Source organism: Peromyscus eremicus, chromosome 7 (assembly GCF_949786415.1).
Source record: "Peromyscus eremicus chromosome 7, PerEre_H2_v1, whole genome shotgun sequence".
Taxonomy (NCBI): Eukaryota; Metazoa; Chordata; class Mammalia; order Rodentia; family Cricetidae; genus Peromyscus; species Peromyscus eremicus.
In genome coordinates this window covers 53,957,950-53,985,484 of record NC_081422.1, presented here as the reverse complement: position 1 = coordinate 53,985,484, position 27,535 = coordinate 53,957,950, and the positions used below count along the sequence as shown (strand labels likewise).

General features: G+C 45.9%; 1 protein-coding gene and 1 long non-coding RNA gene across 3 annotated transcripts in view; one reads left to right on the top strand and one right to left on the bottom strand.

Annotated features, from left to right (window-relative positions):
- Positions 1–17,810, bottom strand: part of Hexa (hexosaminidase subunit alpha) — a 28,472-nt gene extending 10,662 nt beyond the window's left edge. The window contains exons 1-2 of one of the 2 annotated variants that reach the window (XM_059268007.1): positions 17,402–17,810; positions 477–569 (exon numbers count right to left, since the gene is read on the bottom strand). In XM_059268007.1, coding sequence (XP_059123990.1) covers positions 477–569; positions 17,402–17,654 — 346 coding nt within the window. In that variant the 5' untranslated portion in view covers positions 17,655–17,810. Of the gene's footprint in view, positions 1–476; positions 570–6,945; positions 7,030–17,401 lie in introns of those variants that run through there. The other variant, XM_059268008.1, reaches the window with a different exon arrangement.
- Positions 17,436–19,831, top strand: LOC131915077 (uncharacterized). Its single transcript, XR_009380255.1, has 3 exons — positions 17,436–17,957; positions 18,308–18,415; positions 19,362–19,831. It is a non-coding gene; the product is annotated as an uncharacterized LOC131915077 (long non-coding RNA).
- The last annotated feature ends 7,704 nt before the right edge of the window (positions 19,832–27,535 follow it).

The following is a 27,535-nucleotide window of genomic DNA, read 5'->3' as shown; positions in this document are numbered from 1 at the left end:
CTAAGAATCTGAGAACGAGCTGAAGACTTGGGTGTTCACACTGGAGACTTCTTATCTATTGCTTAGGGAAGTGAGTCTCAGGACTAATGACTTAGCTTCACTGTGGTATAAATGACCCGAATTTCCTCCCCAGTGTAAGATGTCCTCGAGAAAAACCAGCCAAGTGTCCACATTTCTCTGCCTCCTGAGTGCTGGGATTAAAGGTGTGTGCCACCACACCTGGCTATGTGTCCACATTTCTTAATCAGTCCCCTGCTCAGTCCAGAAGGCAAGTGTCCCATGGGACTCAGTGAAGAGTCTGTGTGACACTTTCTGTGGCTCTGGACACTTGGTGAGCCCCAGTCCCTAAGGTCAGCAGCAGCAGCAGCAGCAGCAGCAGCAGCAGCAGCAGCAGCAGCAGCAGCTTAGCCCAGGATAGCTGGAGGACAGTCCCAGACAGAGTTTGCTTTGAGGACAGGGAGCAGGGTGGTACTTACAATTTTCTACTGACTCCAAATTAGGAAACTCGTTACATTCAGCTGTGATGACAGCGACAACCAGAACGTTCTTCCCCAACATTGGCTGTTTCCCTGTGAAGACAGGAAGCTCAGTGGGCTGACTGCCCCCAGAAGCAGCAGGGTAATGCACAGCTCTCCAGTCAGGTCCTTAGCTCTCAAAGGGAAAGGAGGACAGGACGTTTACCCTTGGCACTGGCCCTGCCTGGTCCCGTTTAGCCGTCAGTCTGCCTGTGTTCCCACTCCCCCAGCAGCTTGCTCTGACCCTGTCTGAATGAGCTGGCAGCTAGCCCTAACCAGGTCTCTCCATTTCTAGCTTCTTGTATTGCCAAGCACGATCCCAAGATCCCAATAATGGTTTCTCATGAGAGACAGCTTCAGAGCACCTCAGTGGGCAGCACCTGCTGAGTGGCAGGCTCTGTGACTGCTTAGAAGCTACAAAGCAAATCAGCTATGTTATAGGACTCACTAACATTTTTGCCAACTCCCCCCCACAAATCATTTTTCCATGATCAATTTATTTGTTTATTTCGAAACAGAATCTTGCTATGTAGCCCTAGTTGGCTCTGAACTTGCTACACAGACCAGGCTGGTCCCAAACTCGTGGCAATCCTCTTGCCTCTCTGCCTCCCAAGGGCAGGGATTATATTATAGCTATCAAGCTCCCACACCTAAGGTCCATATCCAGATTTGTTTTTCATGAAGGGGAGGTCTACACTTGGCTGCATAGCCTTATCTCATGGTAGACTAGCACACTGCATGTAGTACTACTCTTCAAAGCTCCAGGTAAAGGAGTTCTCATTTTGTTAAAGTCCATGAGGTGAGGAACAGATGGGACAGGAGTCAGGGGGTCCCCCCATGAGAGTGGGCCTCAGAGAAGGCTAGTGGTCATCAGCCCATCCTGCTTCCTTCTCTTCTTTCCCCAGGTTCTCTAGGGTAAATCTCTGCTCTCAAAGGCAAAAGCCACCCTGCATGAGTCAACATACTCTGTAATGATATTCTAGAGACCCCAGACCATGCAGACAAAAATGTCAAAGACAAAATACTAAGCATTTCTCTCCCTATTTTCCAACCTTCTCTGTGAATTTTAGGGTGATCTGATTTTGTTGTTGTTGTTGTTTTATTTTGTGAGATAAGGTGTTGCCCAGGCTGACCTCAAACTTGCAGCAATCCTCCTGCCTCAGTCTCTTGAGTGCTACAATTTCCGGGATGCACCACCATATCCAGCTTGCAAGGTGGTTTGATTTTACTGCCTTAAGTGGGATTGAATGAACCCTCTCTGTTCTTTCCTGGAGCTGTATATATGCCGCTGACCCCACAACACCCTACAAACTACAAAGTCAGGGACAGGATGGCTTGGCCGAAGGCAGGGAGAGTCTTCAGAACCAGACTACAATCCCAAATGTTACCCATCTCCGAGCAGAAGGGACCCAAGTGCCTCAAACCATGTGAAGAAAGCCAGACAAGAGATGCTAGGCCCTACCATATGCCTACATCTCCTCAGTCTGCAGGATGCCAAGCAGCCAGTCAGGAAAGGAGTTCCCCCCACCTCACCCGCAACCAGAGCCAAACAGATCTCTCACCTCACACTAAGTACCCTGCATCCCCACCCCACTAACTCCTACTTAAACCCCTTAGGGAAAGAATTTGACTCAGACCTATCCTTGCAACTCCATTCTTCAGAGTCTGTAGTGTCTTCCTAAGCTTTCTAACCGAAGGAGCTACCTCTCTAAACACATGCCTGCAAATCGTCCAATGGAGTCAGGTGAAGAAAACTGACAGAGTAGTTAGTTCTCTGTGAACCACACCTCACCTCTGTCTGCTTGAGCCATTTACCCTCTCATGTCACATGCCGAATGTGACGTCAGAGGGCTCCCCTGACTGTGTCCTGACAGTCAACCCTACATAGGAAAGGTCCTGGCTTCCCTACCATCCTCTTGGCCCTCAGTCTGCCAAATGAGAAGTCACAAGTCACCCACATTTAATTGCTACGGTCATTGTCCTGATGGTAAAATGGAGGCGAGCTGCAAACATCAGGCTTGTCTGAGCCACCACTTGGGAGGCAGGAAAATACCCATTTTTTATTATTATTATTATTATTATTATTATTATTATTATTATTATTTGGTTTTTCGAGACAGGGTTTCTCTGTGTAGCTTTGCGCCTTTTCCTGGAACTCACTTGGTAGTCCAGGCTGGCCTCGAACTCATAGAGATCCGCCTGGCTCTGCCTCCCGAGTGCTGGGATTAAAGGCGTGCGCCACCACCGCCCGGCCCCATTTTTTATGAAATGTCATTTCCATCTCTCTAAACACACACACACACACACACACACACACACACACTTGCTGTCTATAGTCTGGGCAAGGGGAATGTGTCACAGACTCCTTTGGAGACCCCATAAGCAGGAAAGCACTTTTTAACCCTCAGAACAACGTCCCTCAGATAAGGGCCCCTTCTCCAGTTCCAAACTGCTGCCTGCCTCCAACCTTGTGGAGATGAACCTAGCACTCCCACTGCAGGCTTTGGGATGATACAGAAGTCAGTTCAGGCCTGGATTAGACAAGCTCCTGGAGGGAAGGTCCGGGGGAGGTGGCAGACCAGGAGGGGCACTGGGTCATCTGAAAGGATGTAAACACTGTATCATCGCTGTGGTTTTCCGCCTCCATGCTGCCACTGTGCCAGGCTCTGAAGAAAGCCGGAAACAGGCAGGAACCAGTACAGCCGCCTCCACACTCACCAACACTCCTCGAACTGAGAACTGAGGTGTGGGAGGCCTGGTATGGCAAAGAGCCTGCTCAGCCAGTAAACATCTGGGCATGTGTGCCACGTGGTCAGCTGGGAGAACAGGAAGCATTACAGTGCTCAAGCGTAGGGCTGGACAAGCTGAGCAGGTCTAGGGTTTCCACTTCCTGTAAACAATGGCAAGGTGGGACCACATTCCTACCAGGACCTCATGACTGCAGATGAACAAAGTTCTCCAGGGCCTATTTCATGTCCTCTACCTCCTGTCTCGCTCAGCATCCTGCTTTCATCAGTTTAAATGGAATGTCCTCTTCTCTGGGTTCACAGAAGTTTGTATCCTTTTTCTAACTAAAGAACTAATTGAAAAAGAAAGGCAGTCCAAAGGCATCTAAGTATTAAAATTCTAAGCATCGTTTTCATCCTTCCTCAGTCCTCTCGCTGTCAGGCTGCCACTTTTGCAAAACCTTTACAGTGCACCGCTGCCTGGTCACCAGACATGGAATTCTGAGAACAAGGCCCTTCTCAATGCACAAGTCCCACAGACGAAGTTTCTCGGGACTCTACTACACAGCTCCTCCATTTCCTGTCTGTATGTCTTCTCCCATCCCGCTTCCTTCTTTGCTGGCTAGATATGCAGGTATAACCTCAACAATACTCTCAATAGCTTGTCTCTCACACCCAATGACCCAAATCCTCAATCCTGATCAATTTAACATCCGCCAGCTGTGCCTCAACCCTGTCTCCTGGAGAAGGAGATAGAGAACAGCCGGAACCTTGTAGATGGCTCAATGCTGAAGTCCTTGATGTACAGGCATGAGGAACTGAGTTTGGATCCCCACCATGCACCTAAAAACCCAGGAGTAGCAGTGCACACCTATGATCACGGGCCTGGGAGGCAACCATAGGAGAATGCTGGAGGCATGCTGACCAGCCAGTCTGGCCCAACCAGTGAGTTCTAGAATGAATGAGACCCTGTCTAAAAATAGGAGAGCAACTGCAGAAGACACCTGACATCAACCTTTGGCCTCTAAAGCACATGAATATGCACACACACATATGCACACACATACATATACCACACATACACCAGAGGAAAAAATCCGAGAAAGGTGTCCTCTGTGGCCCCCTCCGATACTCTCTAATATCTATTTCAAGCTTGTGCCACCTTCCTCAAGTCTATAACCTGGTCCCATCTCCCTACTTTCAGCAGATTGAGAACTCCCATCCACCTTATCGTAGAACACCTGCAACACGGCATCTGCCCTTCCCTTCCTCTCCTCACAGGACACCTGCAACACCACACCTGCCCTTCCCTTCCTCTCCTCACAGGACACCTGCAACACCGCACCTGCCCTTCCCTTCCTCTCCTCACAGGACACCTGCAACACCGCACCTGCCCTTCCCTTCCTCTCCTCACAGGACACCTGCAACACCGCACCTGCCCTTCCCTTCCTCTCCTCACAGGACACCTGCAACACCACACCTGCCCTGCCCTTCCTCTCCTCACAGGACACCTGCAACACCACACCTGCCCTGCCCTTCCTCTCCTCACAGGACACCTGCAACACCACACCTGCCCTGCCCTTCCTCTCCTCACAGGACACCTGCAACACCGCACCTGCCCTTCCCTTCCTCTGCCCCTCGATGGAAGTTTCCCTTCACCTGCACTCTGGACCTCCCCTCAGGCTCCTCTTGTCTAAATTATCTTCCCGACCAAGTCTTCAGGTGATTTCTTTCCACTCTTTCCCACCAGCATTGACGTCTTTGCCATCTTCCAGGTCTCAGTACACATCATTCAAACACCCACTCTTCTCTGGCTTTCCTGCCTTAGAGAAACTGCAGAGGAAATGCAGACTGGGTGGTTGGGACTGGACCCCGAAGACAGGCAGATTGGAGTTTAAATACCTGTAAGGCCCTGGGTTATTCACTGAGTTGTGGTTTCTCATCTGTAAAATGGGGTTGTGACACCATCTACCTTATCTGTTAGATAAGAGGAAGTAAACAGGTTAACAGTCAAGTGCTTAGCTTGGTATCTGGCACATGGTAAACACTCAGACAGCTGGACCTGGCTAGTCTTCTCTTTGTAGACACTTCCTCACACTCCATCTCCTCTACACTCCACTGTGACCTCGCTTCCCTCAACACACTCCTCTGAAAACGGCTTCATCAAAATTCTGTGGTCCTGTAACTAAGTTCACGGGACTCTTTCCAGTTCACTCATTTATTCATACATTCGTTCAATAAGTTATTTATTGAGTGCTAGGAATACAGCGGCGATTAAAATGAGCAAAAATCCCTGCTGTCAGGGATTCTGTTCTGCAGACGGCTCTTCTTTCAGGTGGTCAAACATCCCCCACACTGAAACAAAGCTCGCTCAGCTTGGCTCTGGTAATACAAGCTTTTTAATCCCAGCACTCGGGAGGCAGAGAGAGGTGAACTCTGAACTCAAGGCCAGCTTGATCTATGTAGTAGGTTCCATGCTATTCAGGGCCACACAGAGACCCTGTCTCAAAACAGAAACAAACCTTCCCTTTGTTTAGGGGGCTCTGCTCTCCTGGTCTCCTACATTCTTGAACACGACCCTCCTTTTCTACGCCAGCCTTCTCTCTTCCTCCTCTCACGGTCTCCTTGGACAACATCATCTGCTCCCACAGTAAGCGCATGACTTCCAAATCTATTTTCCAAGCCAGCCCCTTTTGTGGAGCTGTACAACTGGGCGCCTCTGGCATCTTCAACGCAGAAGTGAACTCTTTACTTCTCTAGGCTGAGCCTGCCTCTTGCTTTGATAACAGCATCATATTCACCCAGACAAGAAGCCGCCGCCGCCGCCGCCGCCTCCTCCTCCTCCTCCTCCTCCTCCTCCTCCTCCTCCTCCTCCTCAACACTCTCCACCTGAGTAGACTACAAATCTACTCACTCAAAACAATGTTTATAGACTGCATGCCATGCGTTAAACATTGTCCTAAGCACTGAGGTTTCAATAGTTTTAAAAAAAGATTTAATTAAGTCTTCTAATTACAAAACTCACCATTAACTTAGCATTGTGCCACTTTCCCACCCTCACTGGCCAGAGCCTCAGTTCAGCCAGTTGTAGTTGCCCTCCTAGATGACTGTAAAAACCATCCAGGTGGTCCCTCCCACCTCCACATAGTCCTCATTTCAACTGGCTATCTCCTGGGATCTCTTAGTATGAACATCCCTGTGTTAAACCTCCCAATGGGACCAGGGACGTAACTGGAGGATAGAACACTTGCCCAGCATCATAAAGGTCATAAAGCCCAAGGTTCGAACCTCGGCACCAAAAACAAAACAAAACAAAACAAAACAAAACAAAAAAAACCCCATCTTCTAGTATAATGATGTCCCAAGGTTTTCAGGTGATGCCCAGAAGCCACCAGAGACCTTCAGGCTCATTTTCTCTCTTACTCTATTTGGGAATTCTCATTACAATGAAGTGAACTCTTTCCAGAGCCTTGGAACTGTCCTGTCTTCTCCATTCTTTTCTCACCACAGATTGCTTCTTCCAATTGAAACAAACTTGGCATTTCTTCCACACTTGTTTGGCTAAGAAAAAGCTCTAGTTTTCCTTTTATAAAGCTGTTTTGACCATCCCCCCACCCTTTCCTAAGAGAGCTCCCTATGTGATCATGGAGTACACAAACATTTTTCATAACACTTATCTTAATATAAGCTGTCTATCTCCTCACCTAGGCTGTGAGCTCCTCAACAGCAGGGACCAATCTGTGTCTTTGTATTCCCAGTGCCTGATACACGGCAGTCATTCAATAAGTGTTTGCTGAAAAAATGAATGATGCTAGAATTAAAATATGCACATTTAATGCTATGGATGCATAATGACTGTGCTACACGATAGTCAGGCAAACAGTTAACCTAGCGATTCTTTTACACACCCAAGTCTAGTTATTTCTGAAATCTTAAAGCTGGGGTGAAGGTTGCTAAGAAGATACCCAGGCTTGTACAAAGTGCCTTTCCAGACATGCTCTGAAGGACTCTGGGGGTGTAAATCCAAAGCTTTAGGTCCTTCCATTTCTCTGGAAGGGAAAATTTGCTACTTTTAGGGCACTTGGAAACTATAAATCTTTACCTTAGTGCAAAACCATCTCTCCCTCCACCCAGCTCACTCCTCCCCAAATCAGAGCATCCCCATCTGCCATGTACTAGATGCAAAACCCTAGCAAGGCAAAGAAAATGTATAGGGTTGTGCTATAAAGTGGCATTTGGTTTGGCCTCCAGGTTGGAAACTAGGAAAAGTCAAGCCCCTTGAGGACACCTTCCTACTCTCTAATGCCTACCCTGGTATTCTCCTAAACTGTGACAAGGTTTGTTCCGTGACCACTTTCTCCTCCCCCTCCCCCCTTTCACCCATCACACTCTGGCCTTCCCTAACTAAGATGTATCAGGAACTGTTACAGGTACTGGGGCAGTTAAAAAGAAAAACCTGCCCTAGGGTCCCTGACCGTGAGGAGCTCACAGTTTAGCAGGAGAGATAAACAATTACTAAGCCCTGAGATGATTTATGGAAGACAGCACAGTGGTCCCTCCAGAGAGGGAAGAACACTTCACACCGGAAGAACCTCCTGCATGTGATCTGGAACCATGACTTGTGTTTGCAGAGAGGTCATCTGAAGCATGGGACACACGGGTATGACTAGGGTAGACAGGGATGTGAGATTTATTTTGTATATATGAGCATTTTGCCTGCAGGTATGTCTATATCATGTGCATGCCTGGTGCACATGGAGGTCAGAAGAGGGTGTTTGATCCCCTGGATCACAGATGGTTATGAGGCACCACAGGGTGCTGGGGACCAAACCTAGGTCCTCTGCAGGAGTAATAAGCAGTCTCTCCAACAACCCTCCACCCCTCCACCCTCATATGCCCCAACCAATGGCAGTCTCAGAAGACAATTGCCCTGAGCCTGGGGTCTCTCCTTGATGCTGATCTCTAACAGGATGTCTCAAGACTCTTCACCCTCCAGACGCTACTAACCTTTATTCTCCCACCCACTGATAATATGAATATTTATAAGTACTTATTCCCATCCTATCTTTTGTTGTAAAAACCAGTTAGATTTTTTTCTTTTTCTCCATACTTTAAAAATCTGATCTGTCCCTTCCAATACCATCACTACCAGAAAAAGAACATCTCCCCACAATCCTTAATCCCAGGGAGAAATCTGGCTAACAATTTCACAGTTCCATTAAAACAAAAATAAAATAAAAGAACACCAAAATGAGTCCTAGTTTATATTAGATTATGACATTTTTCCATTTATCGAAAATTTGCAAATCTTTAAATATCAATGAGAAATCCACCATCGTTATTTGTAAATATTGAATGAATCCCATTGACGGAATAATCCTTAACTTATCTAACTCTTATTTATGACATTTGATGTTTCTAAATTTCAACCCACCCCACCCTACCCCTAGACAGGATTCCTATCTGTTAACATCCCTGGCTGTCCTGGAACTCACTCTGTAGCCCAGGCTGGCCTCAACTCACAGAGATCTGCCTGGCTCTGCCTCCTAAGTGCTGGGATTAAAGGTGTGCACCACCACCGCCCAGTGCAAAACAATTTCTTAAGGGACAGGAACACTAAGCCAAAGATACTAACATTTTTGGTTATGATACTTTCAAAATATTGTATTTATTTATAACCCAAACTCACAGATGTGGGCCTATTATCCAAAATCTTCCAACATTAGCCTATCTCAATTCTATTTCTGCTCGCTGGTTGAAAAAACAAGGGCTGGAGAAATAAATGTCTCAGTGTTAAGAACGAGCTTGCTGCTCTTCCAGTGGATCTGAGTTCAGTTCCCAGCACCCATATGGAGTGACTCACAGCTAACTCCAGATCCATGGGATGCGATGCCCTCTTCTGGACTCTGTAAGGATCTTCACACACATCACAGACACACACAGACACACACACACACACACACACACACACTTTAAGAAAGGAACATTCAAACAAAGCAAAAGCACAGCTACAATTAGCATTTTTCAATAACAACTAAATTTAAGCATTGTTTGCAATCACTAGCCATAGTCTTTGTGTGTCATTTAATAATTTTACTTTTTTTTTTAAATTTGAGTTCTCATATGTAGCCAAGGATGGCCTTGAATTTGCTATGTGCTGAGGCTAGCTTTGAACTCCCCATCTTCTTGCCGCTACCTCCCAAGTCCTGGAATTAACAGTCGTGTACCACCACGCCTGGCTAGTTAATTTCTTTTATGGACGATATATGGAGCTCTCTCTAGCTCTTAACCTAGCCTCCTTCATTTACTTAAGCCCGGAGCTCTGCCTGTTTCAGGCAAGTGCTCTGCCACCGCGCTTCCCAAGGAACTGATGTTAACTTTTTAAGATGCAAGTATTTGGTCTACTTTGTCCACTTTTTCCTCTTAGGATGTTTTTTGGGTTTTGATGTTTTGAAACATGGGTCTCATTGTAGCCCAGGCTGATTTCAGACTTGGGTAATCCTCTTGCCTCTGCGTCCTGAGTGTGGGGTTACAGATATAAGCCACATGTCCCTCTTGTTCTTTTTTTTTAAATTTTTTTTAATTTTTATTTATTTATTTATTATATATATACTGTTCTGTCTGCAGGTATGCTTGCAGGCCAGAAGAGGGCACCAGATCTCATTACAGATGATTGTAAGTCACCATGTGGTTGCTGGGAATTGAACTCAGGACCTTTGGAAGAACAGGCAGTGCTTTTAACCACTGAGCCATCTCTCCAGCCCGTCCCTCTTGTTCTTTATCTTACAGTTTCTTTTAATTTTCATATAGTCAAATACGGTAGTTTTTTCCTTTATGTTTTTTTCCCATTGCTTAGAAGGGCCTAGGATTGCAAATCCCCTCTAATACTTTTATTTTAGAAATTTTGATATTTAGATCTTTAATCTACCTGGAATTTATGTTGGGCAAGAGATACAGATTTAACTTTTTCCAAATGGATATCTAATCATCCTTATAGATTTACTGCTGGATTAGCTCTTCACTGTCAATCAGAAACATGTCTTTAGCATATATTAAGTCCCCACATGAACTCTTTTTTTTTGTTGTTGTTGTTGTTTTGTTTTTCCAGACAGGGTTTCTCTGTGTAGCCCTGGCTGTCCTGGAATTTATTCTGTAGACCAGGCTGGCCTCAAATCAAGAGATTCACCTGTCTCTGCCTCCCCAGTGTGGGGATTAAATTCGTGCACCACCATACCTGGCTTTCCACAAGAACTCTTGATGGTCATCTTCTTGGCAATTTTATGGTCAAAGAATATAAGCCCCTCTGGTTCATCATCCTACACCCCCATTCCTATAAAGGTTATTTCCTTTTCTCCACAACTCACTGGCATGCACATCGTCCACCTTTGCAAACCCTATCACGGCTACTTAACTCCCAATACCATCAGTTCTTCTCATTTCCTCCCTAAATGAAGCCCTCTTCTTTCCAGAACAATGCCACCTCCCCTGCAACTAGTTCTGACACGAAGTGTCTTCTCTCATTCTGGAGTTGAGACTTGGTGCTTCTTCTAGACTCAGCTTCCATGCTGATCTGCTGTGGCTCATGCCATCTTGCTGTAGAATCAGAAGTCTCTCACAGCACTCTGCAATTTCCTAGTCACTTGGGTATTTACACCTCACGCCCTTGAGTCTTGTGGTTGTCAGATGATCTGGACACTCAGGAGGAAGAACTAGCCCACATTCTGGCTTAGTAGTTTTCCAGTAATATCAATAACACCCTCCTCCTCAACCAGCCTCCAGTCACCTGCTGAATCTTCCTGTCTCTGGAAATAGCCAAACTCATCTCCCAAGCTTTATTACCACACAACTGGCCGTCTGCTCAGAAACCTCTTACTGGACACATCCAAAATCAGACTTACAATTAGGCTTGGTCGTCCGTGCACCCCTCCCCCACCACACCCCTTTTCAATTCCTTCTCTTTTCACTCCTTAGCACTTCAGCACTTCCTTTTTTCTTCCTCTATCTTTGTGAATCGCCAACAACATGTAGGTGAAAATGAATATTCATGCCCCTGAATCACAAATGGGTGTCATCTCGAGCACTGTAGCCTAACTCTATCTAAGCCCATTTCTGAAGTCTCTGGGCAGTCCAGAGAGGCCATGGCCCTGCAGCCATCAATCTAGTCCAGCTACTGTTTTCACCAACAACCACAACAACCGCCTTCCCTGCCTCTGAGTCTTACTGCCACCGACGCCCCATGCAGCCAACTTGGCCAATGCCACTGTGCAACAGCCCTGGCTGGCCTTCTTCCAACGCTCCTGCCTTTTAGTGCTCGCTAGGCGGCTTCGAGGCTCTTGCCAGAACTTGCTGACCTACCTGCTGAGATTTGTGCACATCAACCACCTTGACCTTGAGTTTCCTGAATAAGGCTCACTGGCTTCTTACCTGGAGGGAGGCCCTTTCCACAAGCTGTTCTCCAAGGTGGAGTACCTCCCATCACCAACTCCTAATTTCATACTGATTAAACAACACCCGAGAAAAACCTTTCAAACTGCACGTTGCCCACCATCCTTAACTTGGGTCATGTGTTCTTCTGTATTCTCAAATCATTTGCACTTCAAATCTCACAGAAAAAAAATACTGTATGTTTATAGTCTCACTTTCAAGGACTGTGATTTTTTCCCCCAGCTGGCCTCAAATTTACTCTAACTGAGGATGACCTTGAACTTGTGATCCTCCTGCCTCCACCCACTAAGTACTGGGATTATGTGTGCCACCACACCCATTTTATGTGGGGGAGGGATCGAACCCAGGGCTTTGTGCATGCTTAGCAAGCACTCTACTATCTCAGCTACATCCCCAGGCCATAAGTGTAAATTATTTAGGGATGAGAGCTGTTTGATTAACATAGTCTTTAGACTTAGCACTATTAACTAATTATGGTTGATTAATAAGCACTAATTGCATTAAAGATGGAAGGAAGGAGTGTGGCTAGAAATACTTCTGGAAAATGACAAATGGAGCAGAGAAAAAAAACCATTCATGACCTGAATGGTAATAAAAAGGAGTTAGATTTTAGAAGTTACTACTTGAAGTCACTAAGTTGTGATCAGAGCTTACTTTTACCAGAGGCCAACAGTTTCTTAAATGACTAACTGTCCTGACAAAGATCTTTATGAGCACTGCAGAATGCAGTAAGGGAGAAAATCTTGGTAGGCAGACAGATCTAGATGGAATCCTCTACCACAGTCATGCACTGTTTAACATTGGCCGTCATTCTGCCTTCAAGGCTCAGTTCTGAAAACAGAACTAAGCACCCCACAGAACTGGCTGATGAGACATCTTAAGTGCCACCATTCACACATGCTCGCTTCCTTCCCCTTTCCACTGCCCTTCACTAAGTCAGTTTTGCCACAGCAAACCCCCCTGTGTGGCGTTCACCCAGAGGAGTCCTGGAGTGGGTGCCTTAGAGTGTAACAACCACTTTTCAAGGGCTTCTTCCACCATCGTGTGATGGCACACATGGCGAACAGTCTGACAACTTCAATATACAAAAGGACGTGGACTTGAACTCTGTTTGCTCAGCCTAGGCCTGCTAAAGGAACACAGCTCTGAGCACATTACTGTGAAGTCAAGGTTGAACAGTAGGGAGGTAGCGCTTGCAACGTAATGGAATTCAGCTACTATCACAAAGGCTACTACTTGGAAAAGTTAAGGACTTCTCCAAAGGTCAAGCCATGGCTTAAGAAGTCTTGGTGATACTTAGCTTTTGTATACATATATTAGCTGGTTCCTAAAATGATTTTCTTGTGTGCTTCCAAGAACTCCTAACAGTGTATTTATCTAAAATGCCTATCAAGCATCCAAGGCCAAACAAAACAACACCTGTCTCCTAGGTCAGGCAGATAGCTTTATTTCTTGTGCAATTTAGGGTGATATCCTTACTAACAGACTCCTAATTTCTTACCTAACCACTTCTAGGAATGTAGACTGAGCACTTATATTCCCTTCTTGATATACTAACCGATCATTAGCTCTCTATTGACCTCCTCCTCCTTTACCATTCTCATTTTGGGTTGCAAAAGAAAGCCTGAGGTCACTGCTTGAAAAAAATTCTTACCTGCCTTTATGACCCCGTAAGAATTCAAGCCTGGTGCCGGGCGGTGGTGGCGCACGCCTTTAATCCCAGCACTCGGGAGGCAGAGGCAGGCGGATCTCTGTGAGTTCGAGGCCAGCCTGGGCTACCAAGTGAGTTCCAGGAAAGGCGCAAAGCTACACAGAGAAACCCTGTCTCAAAAAACCAAAAAAAAAAAAAAAAAAAAAAAAAAGAATTCAAGCCTGGTGACCTTGCTTGGCCAGAGGATTGCTATTGCTTGGGTTTATAACTGGATTCCTGAGAGACTTGGGGAAAACTGAGAGAATAAGGAGACTAGGAGAAGACAGAGAGCTGAGAGGGAGAAGGAGGATTTTGACTAGAGAACTTAAGGACGAGACGGAGAAAAGAGAACAGAAGAACTAGATGGGTAAGAACCAGAGAGGAATGAACTAGATAGGGAAGAATAAGATTAAAGGGCTAAAAGAGAGGACTAGAGGAACAAGATGGAAGATGAGGAAGAGCCAGACGGGAAAGAACAAGATGAGGAAGAACAGGATGAGAGAGAAGGAGATGGGAAGAGGAGCTGAGATGGAAAGGAACTAGATGGATGATATCCTAGATAGGGCAGAATTAAGATGAAGGAATTAAGATAGAACTTAGAGGGGACAGCAGATAAAGGCAGAGATAAATCAGGCAAGAAAGGGACTAGGCACGAGAGCAGAATAGAAGCTGTGTAGAGAGAGAACTGACTCAGAATAATGAAGTGTATGAACTAAGGAGTTTTGTGTCCCTAGATTCATTTCTTTTCATCAAAGATTAAATTATCAGCTGGCTGGACTCTTCCCGGACCCTGGGAGGGGACTATGGAGGGGCTGGACCCCCACAGTCCTTGTTAAGGTAGCATTGGGTCTGGTAAGCAGGCTTCCCCATCTCCACCCCTATAATTTTTACAAAAGTAACAGGCTGCCTCTGACTGCTGAGCTGCTGAGCACCCTACCTCCTGCACTAGAGCACACATGTCCAAAAAGGCCCTTCAGCCATGCCAAGCCCAACCAAGGGGCCACGACAGTCAGCTGGGGAAACTTAGTCACAACTTAAAGACAGCTGCCAGAAAACAAAACAACAATAACAAAAACCAGAGAGAACACCTCCCTGAGCATTGGTGGTATTTGCTACAGTTAGGAACAGAGAAGAAAATCCAATGTCTCTTAGAGTGGATTTCTGTGACCTTGAAGCAGGTGGCAAAAAACTCTTTACATATGGACACACTTTTCAGTCTATACACCCAACTGATTCTCTTGAGCTGCTCTGGTTGTCAACAGCTCCACAGTGGTGGGAGAAAGCGCTCCTAATCAGACTGGTTAAACACTTATTTATTTATTTAGAGACAACATCTCACTAAGTAGACTGGCTGGCTTGGACCACACTATACAAACCAGGCCGGCCTAAAACACACAGACATCTGCCCGCCTCTGTCTCCTGGGTGCTGAGATTAATGCATGTGCTACAATTTCTGGCATTTAGTTTAAACATTTTCTTGAGGGTGAGGGAAATCAAAATCTCTGACTTTTAACAATCGAGAAAAGCTACAACATGCCCAAGCATGAGACCATGTACCCAAGACAGTGAACAGGTTCGGCTGGTTAACCCGCCCATGCCCTCCCTCCTTTACTTTGGTCTGGAATAAAGTATAGAGTAAGGAATGGGAAGAAAGGCACGTCAGGGCCATTTCTACTTTTTTTCCTCTTTAATTATTTTTTTCTCCTTCAGTATTCTGTTGAGGGTCAGACCCAGAAATTTGTACATGTAAGTAATCTACTGCTGAGCGGCAGCTCCAACTCCATCTTATTTCAAACATCAAGTCCTCCCCACTATTATACCCTCCTTCAGAGAGTGCAATGCCATTCACAGCTATTTTTGTTGTTTTGTTAACCCCTGAATGGCTCCAAGTGCTGAAGATAGAAAACCAAGCACACACGCACGCGCGTGTGCACACACACACACACACACACACACACACACACACAAGGGGGTAGGGGTGGGAGGGTGGGGTGGCATGAGGAAGTAGCAAGTCTGGAAATTAGGTTCTTAAGTATTCCTTGGATGAGTAATGAATATATCTTGTTTCCTATTCCAGATCCTCCGAAGCACACAGCCTTCACGCACAATATCCAAAAGGTAGGAAGAGCAAGTCTAGCTCAGAGAAACAAGACTCAAAGATGTCATACACTAGGCCTAAAGTATACACACACTAGGAAGCTGAGCTTCTCAGGTGCAGAATTCGCCAGGATTATTCGGAAAGTACTATGATTTAGGTAAGGAGAGCCACCCAGCCTGTTGAAGACTATGGGCAAAACTAACCCACGGCCCCCAGAGTTCAAAATGAAATATACAATAGAGAAATGCATACTTTTGGCCCTCATCCAAATACAGTTGATCCTAGTACCTACCTCCTCTCCAAAGACATTTTCATCATTATTTTTCATTATGTACCACTCCATTCTCCACATACCCCACTATAAACGGCATCATAAAACTTTCTTCCTCTTTGAAAACAGTAACCTTAAAGGCAACTTGGTGTTCTCCAAGAATACCATCAGGAGAGTTCGTTTGCTTGCTTTGAAATAGGGTCTCTGTCAGCCCCAAATGGCCTAAAATTCATCATGTAGCTAAAGATGACCTTGAACTTTTGATCTTCCTGGCTCTACTTCCCAAGGTTTTATGAGATGCAGGCTACTGAACCCAGGGCCTACTGCACTCTCATAACTGAGCAGCACCCCCAATCCTAGAGTGGAGAGTTCCTTCCCAGCCTGGCTGCCTGACCCCAGCTGTTTCCTTCCTGTATTTCCAAGATGCATTTTGCATTTCCAATTCTGTGACAAGAGCAGCCTGGGTTGAGATTACAAATCGGGATGATAAATCCTGCAAGGCTGTGTGTCTGAGAGGGTGCTTCTAGAGACAGTTTTAACTCAGGAGGAAAGACCCACCCTAACTGTGGATGGCATGGTCTTATGTTATGTGCTGAAAGAAGAGGGGAAATGGAGAAGTCTTCTTTTCTTTGCTCCTTGGCTGTTGCACAACGTGACAAGCTGCCTCAAGCTCAGGCTCCCATGCTCTCATGATGGACCACTTCCTCCGATGGTGAGCCATAATAAAGCCTTTTTTTGGTCACAGCAAGGAGAGGAGTAAAGAACAGTCCTTTAACACAACAGAACCAACAAGCTCGCTAAACCCACTACCATACAGGTACAGTTAGGGAAGAAGTGGCCAAAGGCGGCCCTTTAGAAGATTCAGACTATAGTGGCCTATGTGGCTTACTAACCGTCATTTGTTTGCTATCCAGGGGTGAACAAGTCACATACTGGTACTGGCTGCAGAAGAACCAGCTATCTATCTTACTTTCATTCCAGAACAACAGGGCTGCGGAAGGGGCAAGCTTGCTCTGCTTAGCAGCTAAGTACCCAGGGACAGGCATCCCAACACTGCTCAGTTCCACCCCTTGCCACTCCCCATGTCCACCAGTTTATCAGTGTCAGGCCCTACCAAACTTTCGGTTTGGTCCCAAGCCTCTGGGTCAAGTGGCCTCTGCCTGGTCCCTGGAAGCTCACTGCCTTGTGTCCTAATGATTTCTCTGACAACTGAAACATGTGCTAACCAGCTCAGGTGCCAGATGCATGCAGAGCTCCACTATGCAGCCCTGGTCACTGCCTCACAGGGACGCAGTACCACCTGAGCATGACCTAAAGAATCATCTTAATGTCTATTGGCCACGTATTTTCACGTATTGACAGTCTGATTGAACCATGGTCTTTCCTACAGCAGGCATTTTAAAAAATGAAAACCTACAGCTCAAGAGAAAGATTCAGGATAAACTGTGACCCTCAGAAGTCAGATTAATGAAGGGGTGAATGGAGAGGGGGCTCGGCTAGGGAGGCTGTGTAGTCAGACAAAAAGCAAGGGGAAAGGGGGCGTGGGAGGGGACTGGCTGGGCAGGGCAGAAGCCAAGGGGAGAAAGTTTGACAGCCGGGCCGGGGCTGATCCACGGAAGGCCGCTCCTTCGGACGGAAGAAGAGGCTGTGACTCACTTGCGAAGTTGGGTCGGGGCCAAGAGCCGGAACCGAAGAGCAGGTTACGGTAGCGTCGAAAGGCCTCGTCGAGGACGACGCAACCCGCCTGCGCGGCCGAACCGGCATGGTACCGGAACTGGAAGTTGTTGGGGTACAGCGTGTAGCGCCGGTGGTAGGTTTGGATGTACTGGGGCCAGGGCCACACCGCCGTGGCCGTGCAAGCCAACGCCGCCGCCAGCAGCAGCGAAACCCAGAGCCTGCAGCCTGCCATGGCCCACCGGCGAGCTCCCTCCCAGCAGGCTGAGCCCACGTTAGACCCGGGTCAGGTGAGCGGCGCCCGCGTGACAATCGAAGGGTCACGTGGGCGCGCGGGAAGCTGGGCTCGATCCCGGCGATCGTTAGGCCACCGATTCCGCAGCTCTCGGCCTGCTGGGCAGCGATGGAGCAGTCCCCGCCCCGGCCAAGCCCCTGTAACCCGAGCCTAGGGGCTGGGCCGGGAGGGACAGGCGCCGCCCCTGGGATTGGAGAACCCCCAGGGCCTAGGAAAATGCAGAAGGAAAACAAGAGTCCAAAAGTCATGTGACACAAAGGGCACTTGAGCAGCTCCCGGGAACTAACAGTGTGATGTTAGATAGGAAAAAATGTTTGGAGACACTCCATTGTCGGTCTCGAAGAGGGGACCACTTACAAATATCCCTTTTACTACCTACCCGAAACTGCCCCCTCCTTTCACACACAACTCCACACCCGCTGATGTGTATTTAGTGCAGACAGCAATATTTTGCTGGTATTTGGCTGCAAGATGGAAAACGCCCCCAAATAATAACCAGGGGGCTGGGCCTGTAGGAGACTACATAGAAAGCCTATGAATCAGGACTTTGTTCTGGGGGCAACTGAAAGACACCCCAAATTCATGTGTTTTAGAAATCGTATGTGGCTCCTGGTTGTGATACCAGAATTTGTGAAGGAAAGGCAAGAGAATTGCTGTAAGTCTATGGCCAGCCCGGGCTATCCAGTGAGTGCGAGAGCCAGGTATGTGGGCACAAGCCTGTAATCCCAGTACCCAACAGGTCAAGACAGAAAGATGGCTGTAAAGTCAAGGCTGGTTTTCATTTATATAATTTAGAAGAACTTACTAAGAAATTTCTCTTGGCTGAGAGTGTTGCTCACTGGAAGATAACTTTCCTAGTATGCATGAGAACTTGGGTTCAACCCTCAGCCCTGAAGTGAGTGGGGGGAACAGTGGAAAAAAGAGGGAGAAATTTCTCCTAGGTAGTTAATTGTGCTGCAATCAATTTCAACAATCATAGTTCAGGTTCTAAGTTGTTTTTTGTTTGTTTGTTTTTGAGACAGGGTTTCCCAGTGTAGCTTTGGAGCCTGTCCCAGAACTCGCTCTGTAGACCAGGCTGGCCTTGAACTCACAGAGATCTGCCTGTCTTGGCTTCAGGTCCCAAGTTTTGTAGTTAAAAAAAAAATTGACTCTCCTGTAACCCAGGCTGGTTGCTATGCAGCTGAGGATGACACTGAACTTCAGATTTTCTAACTCCATCTGTTGAGTGCTAACTAGGATTACACGCATGTGCCCACCACACCTGATTTATATAGTTGTGGGTGTGTGAATGGGCTTCATGCATAGGTATGGAGATAAACGTTCTACTGACTGAGCTACGTCCTAAGCCATCCCTACTTCTGGATTCTTAGTGTGTTTGGGGGAGCATGTCCACTGTGTGGGGATGCACGTGTGTGTGTGTGTGTGTGTGTGTGTGTGTGTGTGTGTGTGTGTACCAGTTGACAACGTTGTGTCACTCCTCCTTAGGTACTGTCTACCTTGTTTTTTGGAGACCTGGTCTCTCACTGGCCTGGGGCTCCATGGTTAGGCCAGTTTGGTCTAGTCAGTGAGTTCCAGGGTACCGGTCTCTGCCTCCCAGCGCTGGAATAACAAGCATATACCGCCTTAATTTTTTTTTTTTCTTCGTAGGTTCTGGGGATTGAACCTGGGTTCTCATGCTTGTGAGGCAAGCACAAGCCGTCTCCCCATCCCCTGCATTCTTAATTCTTCCATTGATTAAACCCAAAATTTCCTCAGCACTCTTGGTAGTGTCTGGATACTTTTCCAGTCAGGAGAGACTACACATGGACACACAGAGAATCATGGATTTAGCAGCAGTTTGCTAACTCTGAAGTGGACTTGGTAAACCTGTTCTCTATTTTTGTTGGGCTGGAAAGAGGAAGGAGGAAGTGGGGGAATTCCAGAGCTATTGTCAGAAGAGTCAAGGTCATAATCAGGTCCACAGGATTGATAGTTGAGATGAGTTGAAAACAAGGTCAAAGGTAAGAACAATAGATGAAACAGGGTTTGAGGGCTGAGAATGTGCCAAGGCACCTTGTCATGTGACACCTCACCTGAGCCCAAAGAGAAAAATCACTCGAAAGAGTCCCAGGGTGAATGAGCTGCACCCAAGGAAGAAATGAAAATTACTAAGCAGAGCACTTAGAGTTTTTTTTTTTTTTTTTAGACAATACTCCATTCATAACTTTTCAATTACCCTCCAACTATTACCTCAAGTAATCAGAAAGTTCATGGACTGTAATAGGTTTTAAAAAATATAATGCAAACAAATGTTCAGAAACTAGCATTGAGTAGCAAAAATTTGAATGAATAAATATTCACAGCGTACACTGTCTGCTGAGACCTGGACTCAAGACATCCTCAAGAGCAGTACATACTCTTAACCACTCAGTCATCACTCCAGCCCCAACGGCTTTGACTCTAGTGAAGACAGACAAATGCACAGAAAACTGGCTGGGTGTGGGAGTGTATGTCTTTAATCCTAGCACTTGGGAGGCAGAAGCAGAGGGGTCTTTCAGGGTTTGAGGCCAGCAAACACAACGTAGAGAGAGCCTGTCTCAAAAGAACCCAGACAAATCCCAGCACTCGGGAGGCAGAGGCAGGCAGATCTCTGTGAGTTCGAGGCCAGCCTGGGCTACAGAGTGAGTTCCAGGACAGGCTCCAAAGCTACACAGAGAAACCCTGTCTCAGAAAACCAAAAAAAAAAAAAAAAAAAAAAAAAAAAAAAAAGAACCCAGACAGGTGTTGGGCAGGCTAGTTTCATGTCAACTTGACACAAGCCGGAGTCATAGGAGAAGAAGGAGTCTCAATGGGATCAGGCTGTAGGTAAGCCTTGTGGCATCTTCCTAAATAATGATTGATGGGGGAGGGCCCAGCCCATTGTGGATGGGGCCACTCCTGGGCTGGTGGTCCTAGAAGATATAAGAAAGCAGGCCGAAGAAAGCCATGAGAAACAAGCCTGTAAGCAGTACTCCTCTGTGATCTCTGTATCAGCTCCTGCCTCCAGTCCAAAGGTCACCTCCCTTGTCAAAGACGTTTCCAGTCAAAATCAGGCATTCCCTGTTCTCTGCTTCTGAAAAGTGATGACTCAAAATCTGGACATATTGTCGGACAGTAAATGCTCTCTCTCCCCACTCTCATTTCAGAGCTACAGATATAAAAGTTAATTCATTTAATCAGCTGTCTTTAATAAAGGAAAAATAGAGAAAAACAACCAAATATTACACACTATAAACTATGTCAATGTCAATCGTCTATCATCAATTTTTTTTAAAGATTTATTTATTTATTATGTATACAGTGTTCTGCCTACATGTATGCTTGCAAGCCAGAAGAGGGCACCAGATCTCATTACAGATGGTTGTGAGCCACCATGTAGTTGCTGGGAATTGAACTCAGGACCTCTGGAAGAGCAGCCAGTGCTCTTAACCTCTGAGCCATCTCTCCAGCCCATCTATCATCAAAATTGATGGCAGTGTTGGCCTCTGAGATAGCTTGGCAGGTAAAGGCATTTGCTTCATAATCTGATGATCTGAGACCTTTCAGGGCCCCAGGGCCCACATGGTTGAAAGAACAAACTCCCAGAAGTTGTTCTCTGGTCTTCATATGCATGTGGTGTTGTATGCACACATGTGCACCCACATATATACATAATCTCTGTTTTACAAAGTTGCTTAAGGGCGTGTTCTGCACTCAATGTACAATGTATTCCCACCTCCCTGAATATCTGTTCTCCTTTTATCATCTATTTCTCCTATAGTCTTTGTGCTCACAGATAAGCACTAGGGGAACCTGGAATGTTAAACACACACAGGATTGTTCCTTCAAAGGAAGAGATACATAACCTGGTATCTGCCCAGAAGGCTGGGAGCAGATGTGGTTAATACCCTGGTGACCTTCGTGCTGTGTGGCTGAGACCACACGCTGGATCCTCCTGCCAGACCCTTATGTAAGCTTGTTTCTCCTCAGTCAATCTACAGAACCCATCTTTTTTTTTTTTTTTTTTTTTTTTTTTTTGGTTTTTTTTTTTGGTTTTTTTTTTGGGACAGAGTTTCTCTGTGTAGCTTTGCGCCTTTCCTGGAACTCACTTGGTAGTCCAGGCTGGCCTCGAACTCACAGAGATCCGCCTGGCTCTGCCTCCCGAGTGCTGGGATTAAAGGCGTGCGCCACCACCGCCCGGCCCCAGAACCCATCTTTATGAAGGTGTTCCATGTACTTTACAAAGATGTACACTTGTCTGATCTTTATTTAATGTACTCTGTTCCTCAAGGAAATTTATGTCTGCTTTATTGTGCACATGAGATTGAGTTGTTTATCACCAGGAAAATTTCACCAAATTGTGCTGTGTATAATGTGCCTAAAATAAACCACTCCGGGTCAGACTCCTGAAGTTTGAACCAGCTCTAGCTGTGTAGTTGTATTGAACTGAACTACATTCTTGCCTCCCGAGGAGGATCGGTACTCTGCTGGCCGTGGTGGCTGCAGAGACAACAATAAGATCAACAAGTATCCTGTGATTGTAGGACAGGCGATGAAATGGTGACGCAATACATTCCTGGGGTGACAAGACTTGGGGAGGCTAGCATTCTGGCTGGTCCCTTCCAGTGAAGCACAGCTGTCCTGCTTGTGTACTGTGAGGGGAAGACATATGTGAAGCATCACCTCCTCTCCGTTTCACATGGTTCATTTTGGTCCCTTTGCTTGTCCATGTCCCCCCCAGACCACATGATGAATGAGAGCATTGTGCCCTGACTGCCTAAGCCAGGACCCTGCAGGCAGGAAGTGTTCAGCTAGCATTTGTCCAGTGAGTGCATGAACGGAGCACTTGTGTTAGATTTCAAAGCCCAGCCTGACGCAGTGTATAGAGAAGAGGGCAGCTTGTGGAGAGAGACGACAGTCAAGAAGAAACAATGAAGGGTTCACTCAAGGATCCAAGACCCTGGAAGAGCCTGGCACATGGCAGACATTGCGTGAGTGTGTGTTGGATGAGTAGTATAGACAAGCCAAAGCAGAGATCTGTGGAGAGTCTGTGGCGGCTCCAGGGAACTGCTGTATTTGGCTAGAAACAAACAGTGCGTGATGTAGGATGAACCTGGACCATGAAATAAAGGGGAAAGTTACTGAGTGATATACTCTGAACATAGACCTATGTGTGTTATGATAAAACACCTGAAAAAAGTAAATTAGGAGCCAGGTGGCCATTGTGGCGCATGCCTTTAATCCCAGCACTCGGGAGGCAGAGCAGGTGGATCTCTGAGTTCGAAGCCAGCCTGGTCTACAGAGTGAGTTCCAGGACAGTCAGGGCTACACAGAGAAACCCTGTCTCAGAAAAACAAAAACCCAAACAAACAAAAACCAACTTATGAGTAAGGGTTTATTTTGGCTCACAATTTGAGGGTATTGTCTATCAGGCAGGGCACGGCATGCAGCAGGAGCATGCAGCAGGACATGCGGTGGCCGGTCACATTGTGTCTGCAATCAGGAAGATGAGAGGGATGAATGTGATGCTCCGTTTTTCATTCAGTCTAGGACTCCCAGCCAATGAGAGGTGGTACCTACATTGAGCGTGGGTGTGGTGGTTTGAATGAGAATGGCCCCCATAGGCTCATAGATTTGAATGCTTGGTCACCAGGGAGTAGAACTGTTTGAAAGGATAACAAGGATTAGGAGGTGTGGACTTGCTGGAGGAAGTGCGTCACTGGGCGTGGGCTTTGAGGTTTCAAAGGCCCATGCCAGGCCTAATGTGTGTCTGTCTGTCTGTCTCTCTCCATCCATCCTTTCCCGTCCCTCCTTCCCTCTTCTCTTCTCTTCTCTTCTCTCTCTCTCTCTCTCTCTCTCTCTCTCTCTCTCTCTCTCTCTCTCTCTCTCTCTCTCTCTCTTCTCTCTGCCTGCTCTCGAAGGATCAGAATTTGGCTCTCAGCTGCAGCTCCAGCACCAAGTGCACCACCATGCTCCCCGCCATGATGATGATGAACTAAACCTCTGAAACTAAGCAAAGTCCCCAATTAAATGCTTTCTTTTATAAGAATGGCTGTGGTCATAGTGTCCCTTCTCAACAATAGAACAAAGACGAAGACAGTGGGTTTTGCCACCTCAGTGAAACCTCTCTGGAATTTCCTTCATGGGCAGACCTGGAAGTGTGTCTCCTAAGTGATCCTAAATCCCACAAAGTTTACAATCAAAATTAATCATGAAGCTGGAAGTGGTTGTGGTTCAGGACTTTAATCCCAGCATTGGGGTAGGCAGAGGTAGGTGAATCCTTGAACTGTAAACCAGCAGGGTCTACATAGTGAGTTCCAGGACAGCCAGAGCTGTATTTATGAGATCCTAACTCAAAAAAAAAAATTAACGTGACATATTATCTTATTTTTTCTCATAAATGTTGAAACTCCTTGTTATCTGTATCTTGCATGTGAAAAACTGACTCTGAGAATTAAAATAACTTGACTAAGGTTTGATTGAGCCAGTGAGGTCAGAAATGGAAACTAGGAGAAAGGCCAGAAGAGAACTTTGCAGACTTTGTGGCCCAGGCTGGCCTCAAAGTCACTGTAGCTGAGGATGACCTTGAACTTCCGACCCTCCTGTCTCTACCTCCTGTTCACTACAGATGTGTGCACCACACCCAGTTTATGTGCTTCTAGGGGTCAAATCTAGGGCTTATGCATGCGGAGCTGGAACCCCACGAGTGTGCTGCATCCCCAGCCCATTTTAACTTCTGCACCATGGTCAGAGTTTTCTTTTTCTAGATTATACATCAGATTGAGTCATTTTCCCGCATTAGAGCATTTTTGTTTTTGAGACAGGGTCTCACTATGTTACCCACGCCAAAAGTAACTGTGGTCCTCCTGTCTCCGCCTCTTGAGTAGCTAGGATTCCAAACATTTGCCCCCATGCCTGGCTCAGGCTCCAGGAGTCTTTTTCTTTTCTTTCTTCCTTTTTTTCTTCTTTTAATGTGTATAAATGTTTACCTGCATATATCTCAGTGCGTGGTGTGCATGCTTGGTGCCCACAGAGGGTTAAAAGGGCACCAGATTGTAGGTAGAAACAGCTGTAAGCCACCTTGGGGATGCTGGGAACAGAACCCATGCACTCTGCAAGTACAGCAAGCACTCTTAATCCCTGAGCCATCTCTCCAGCTCCTCAGGTGCCAGAACTTTTAATGGCTATCCAATACTGTCAGAACAAACTCCATGTTACAGCCAGGTGTCCTAGCTTGCTTGCTTTTTTCCTTCTTCTTCTTCTTCTTCTTCTTCTTCTTCTTCTTCTTCTTCTTCTTCTTCTTCTTCCTCCTCCTCCTCCTCCTCCTCCTCCTCCTCCTCCTCCTCCTCTTTTTTTGATACAGGGTTTCTCTGTATAACAGCTATGGTTGTCCTGGCACTTGCTTTGTAGCCCAGGCTGGCCTTGAACTCACAGAGATCCACCTGCCTCTGCCTCTGTAGTGCTGGGACCAAAGGTGTGTGCCACCACTGCCCGGCCCCTAGTTTGCTTTCTATTGCTGTGATAAAAAAAGAAAAAAGAAAAGAAAAAAGAAACTTGAGAAAGAAAAGGTTTATTTTGCTAAAACTTGCATGTCACAGGCTATCACTGGAGGAATTCAGGGCAGAACTGGAGGCAGGAGCTGATGCAGAGAGCATGGAGAAACACTGCTTACTGGCTTGCTCAGCCTGTTTTTTTATATAACCCAGGTCCACCACCCACAATGGACTGTATCCTCTCATATCAATCATTAATCAAGAAAATGTCCCGGGCTGGAGAGATGGCTCAGTGGTTAAGATCACTGGCTGCTCTTCCAGAGGTCCTGAGTTCAGTTCCCAGCACCACATGGTGCTTTGCAACCATTTGTAATGAGATCTGGCGCCCCCTTCTGGCCTGCAGGTATACATGCAGACAGAACACGGTATACATAGTAAATAAATACATAATGTTCCACAGGCTTGCCTACAGGCCTATCTAATGGAGTTATTTTCTCAATTGACCTTCTCTCTTCCCAGATGACCCCAGCTTGTGTAAAGTTGACAGAAACAAACAAAACCCCAAAACAACAACAGATAAATCTAACCAGTGCACCAAGGAAAAGAATTTCAGGTCATTTCTAGAAAACCTTGGTCTCCTAAAGGGATATGTAGGACAATGCAGAAGAGACAAAAGAATGATCTTCAGAAAGAACAGAAATCAAAGACCTAGCTACTGTCATTTCACTTTCTTCAGTTCCTCTCTGAACTTCTGGTCTGTTTTCCTCTTTGTTCACGGGATACTTCAGCTTCCTTGTAACCTCTGTTCTCACGTGACCCCAGTATTGTACAAAATGCACGATGGTCCCCTCCATCTGCCTTCCCTTGATTTTCTAGCTTCAAGTCCATCTGCTCCCTGATTGGTACCTGGAGATCCCACTGTCCTCCAACGCAAGGCATATCTGCATTCATTTCCCCGGTCAGATCCGGTCTGTTTGCTGTAATTCCATAGTCTGAGTCTAACTGTATCTTTCCCCGAAGGTAATCACATAAAATGATGTATGCATATGCTCTGTGCACCAAGAAGCACATGACTATATTTTAACCATCTTTGCATACTCATATTGTATAATACTTTGCATCAAGTTGGCTATTAAGCTTAATTAAATTATTACTGGTAAAATTTTGTTTTGCTTGCTTATTTGTTTGTTTATATTGAGACAGGATCTCTATAGGTTAAAGTTTCTCTCCTGCCTGCCTGTTCCCAAATACCCAGCAGCTGCTTCTTAAATAATTGACTCCAAGTCTTAATATTACTTATAAATGCTCATCCAGTATCTCAGGCTTATTGCTAACTAGTTCTTACACTTAAATTAACCCATAATTCTTATCTCTGTTTATCCACATGGCTTGGTACCTTTTCTCAGTTCGACATTTTCATCTTGCTTTCTCTGCGTCTGGCTGGCAACTCCTGACCTCTTCCCAGGATTCTCCTAGTCTGGTCGACCCACTATATTCCCTGCCTGGCTATTGACCAGTGTTTTATTAAACCAATTCGAGTGACAAATCTTTACAGTGTACAAGAAGATTATTCCACAGTATTTCCCCCTTTTTGTCTAATTAAAAATGAAGGTTTTAACTTTAACATAGTAAGATTATATACAATAAAAACAGTTATTAAGTAAGAATTATAACACTATCTAATCCATTTGTATTTGGCAAAATTAGAGAAAATACTTTATTATCTATCTTATCTTGGTGAGTCTAAAGTTTTGTATCTAATTTACTTTCTATTATAACTAAGGAAAACTATAATTATAAATATTTAGTCTTCAACTCCATCAAAGACCTAAGAAGGATGTAATGTTACCTAATGACAAGGACATCAGACTTCCTGCACAGTCACCCAAAGTTTCTCTGTAATGTTGGGGCATCCATCTTTGGCCTACAGGCCTAGAATATCTGACAAACTTATCTGTGAAGTAGGATTTTTGAAGGACTGTCCTACCTTGTCTTGGAAAAGCTCTGCAGTCACTTTCTTTTCTGTCCTGCTTGTCCAATTTGGACAGCATACTGTCAGCAGTTGAGGCAAGGGCACTTATTGCCTAGTGGCTAAATTTTGCCACAAAGAAAGTAAACTTCACATGGAATTTCTTCGATGACCATCATCTATCTTCTTTGAAGTAGATTGGTGCTGCCAGGAGCAGACATGTCTGATTGTCGTAAAAAAAAAGAACATTACATTATTAAATCATCTTAAATGCCATATTCTGTAGGTCTTTGAAGTGTTTGAAGATTGCCTATCTATCTGAACTATATTTATGTACACCTTGAAAACATACCTAACATGAC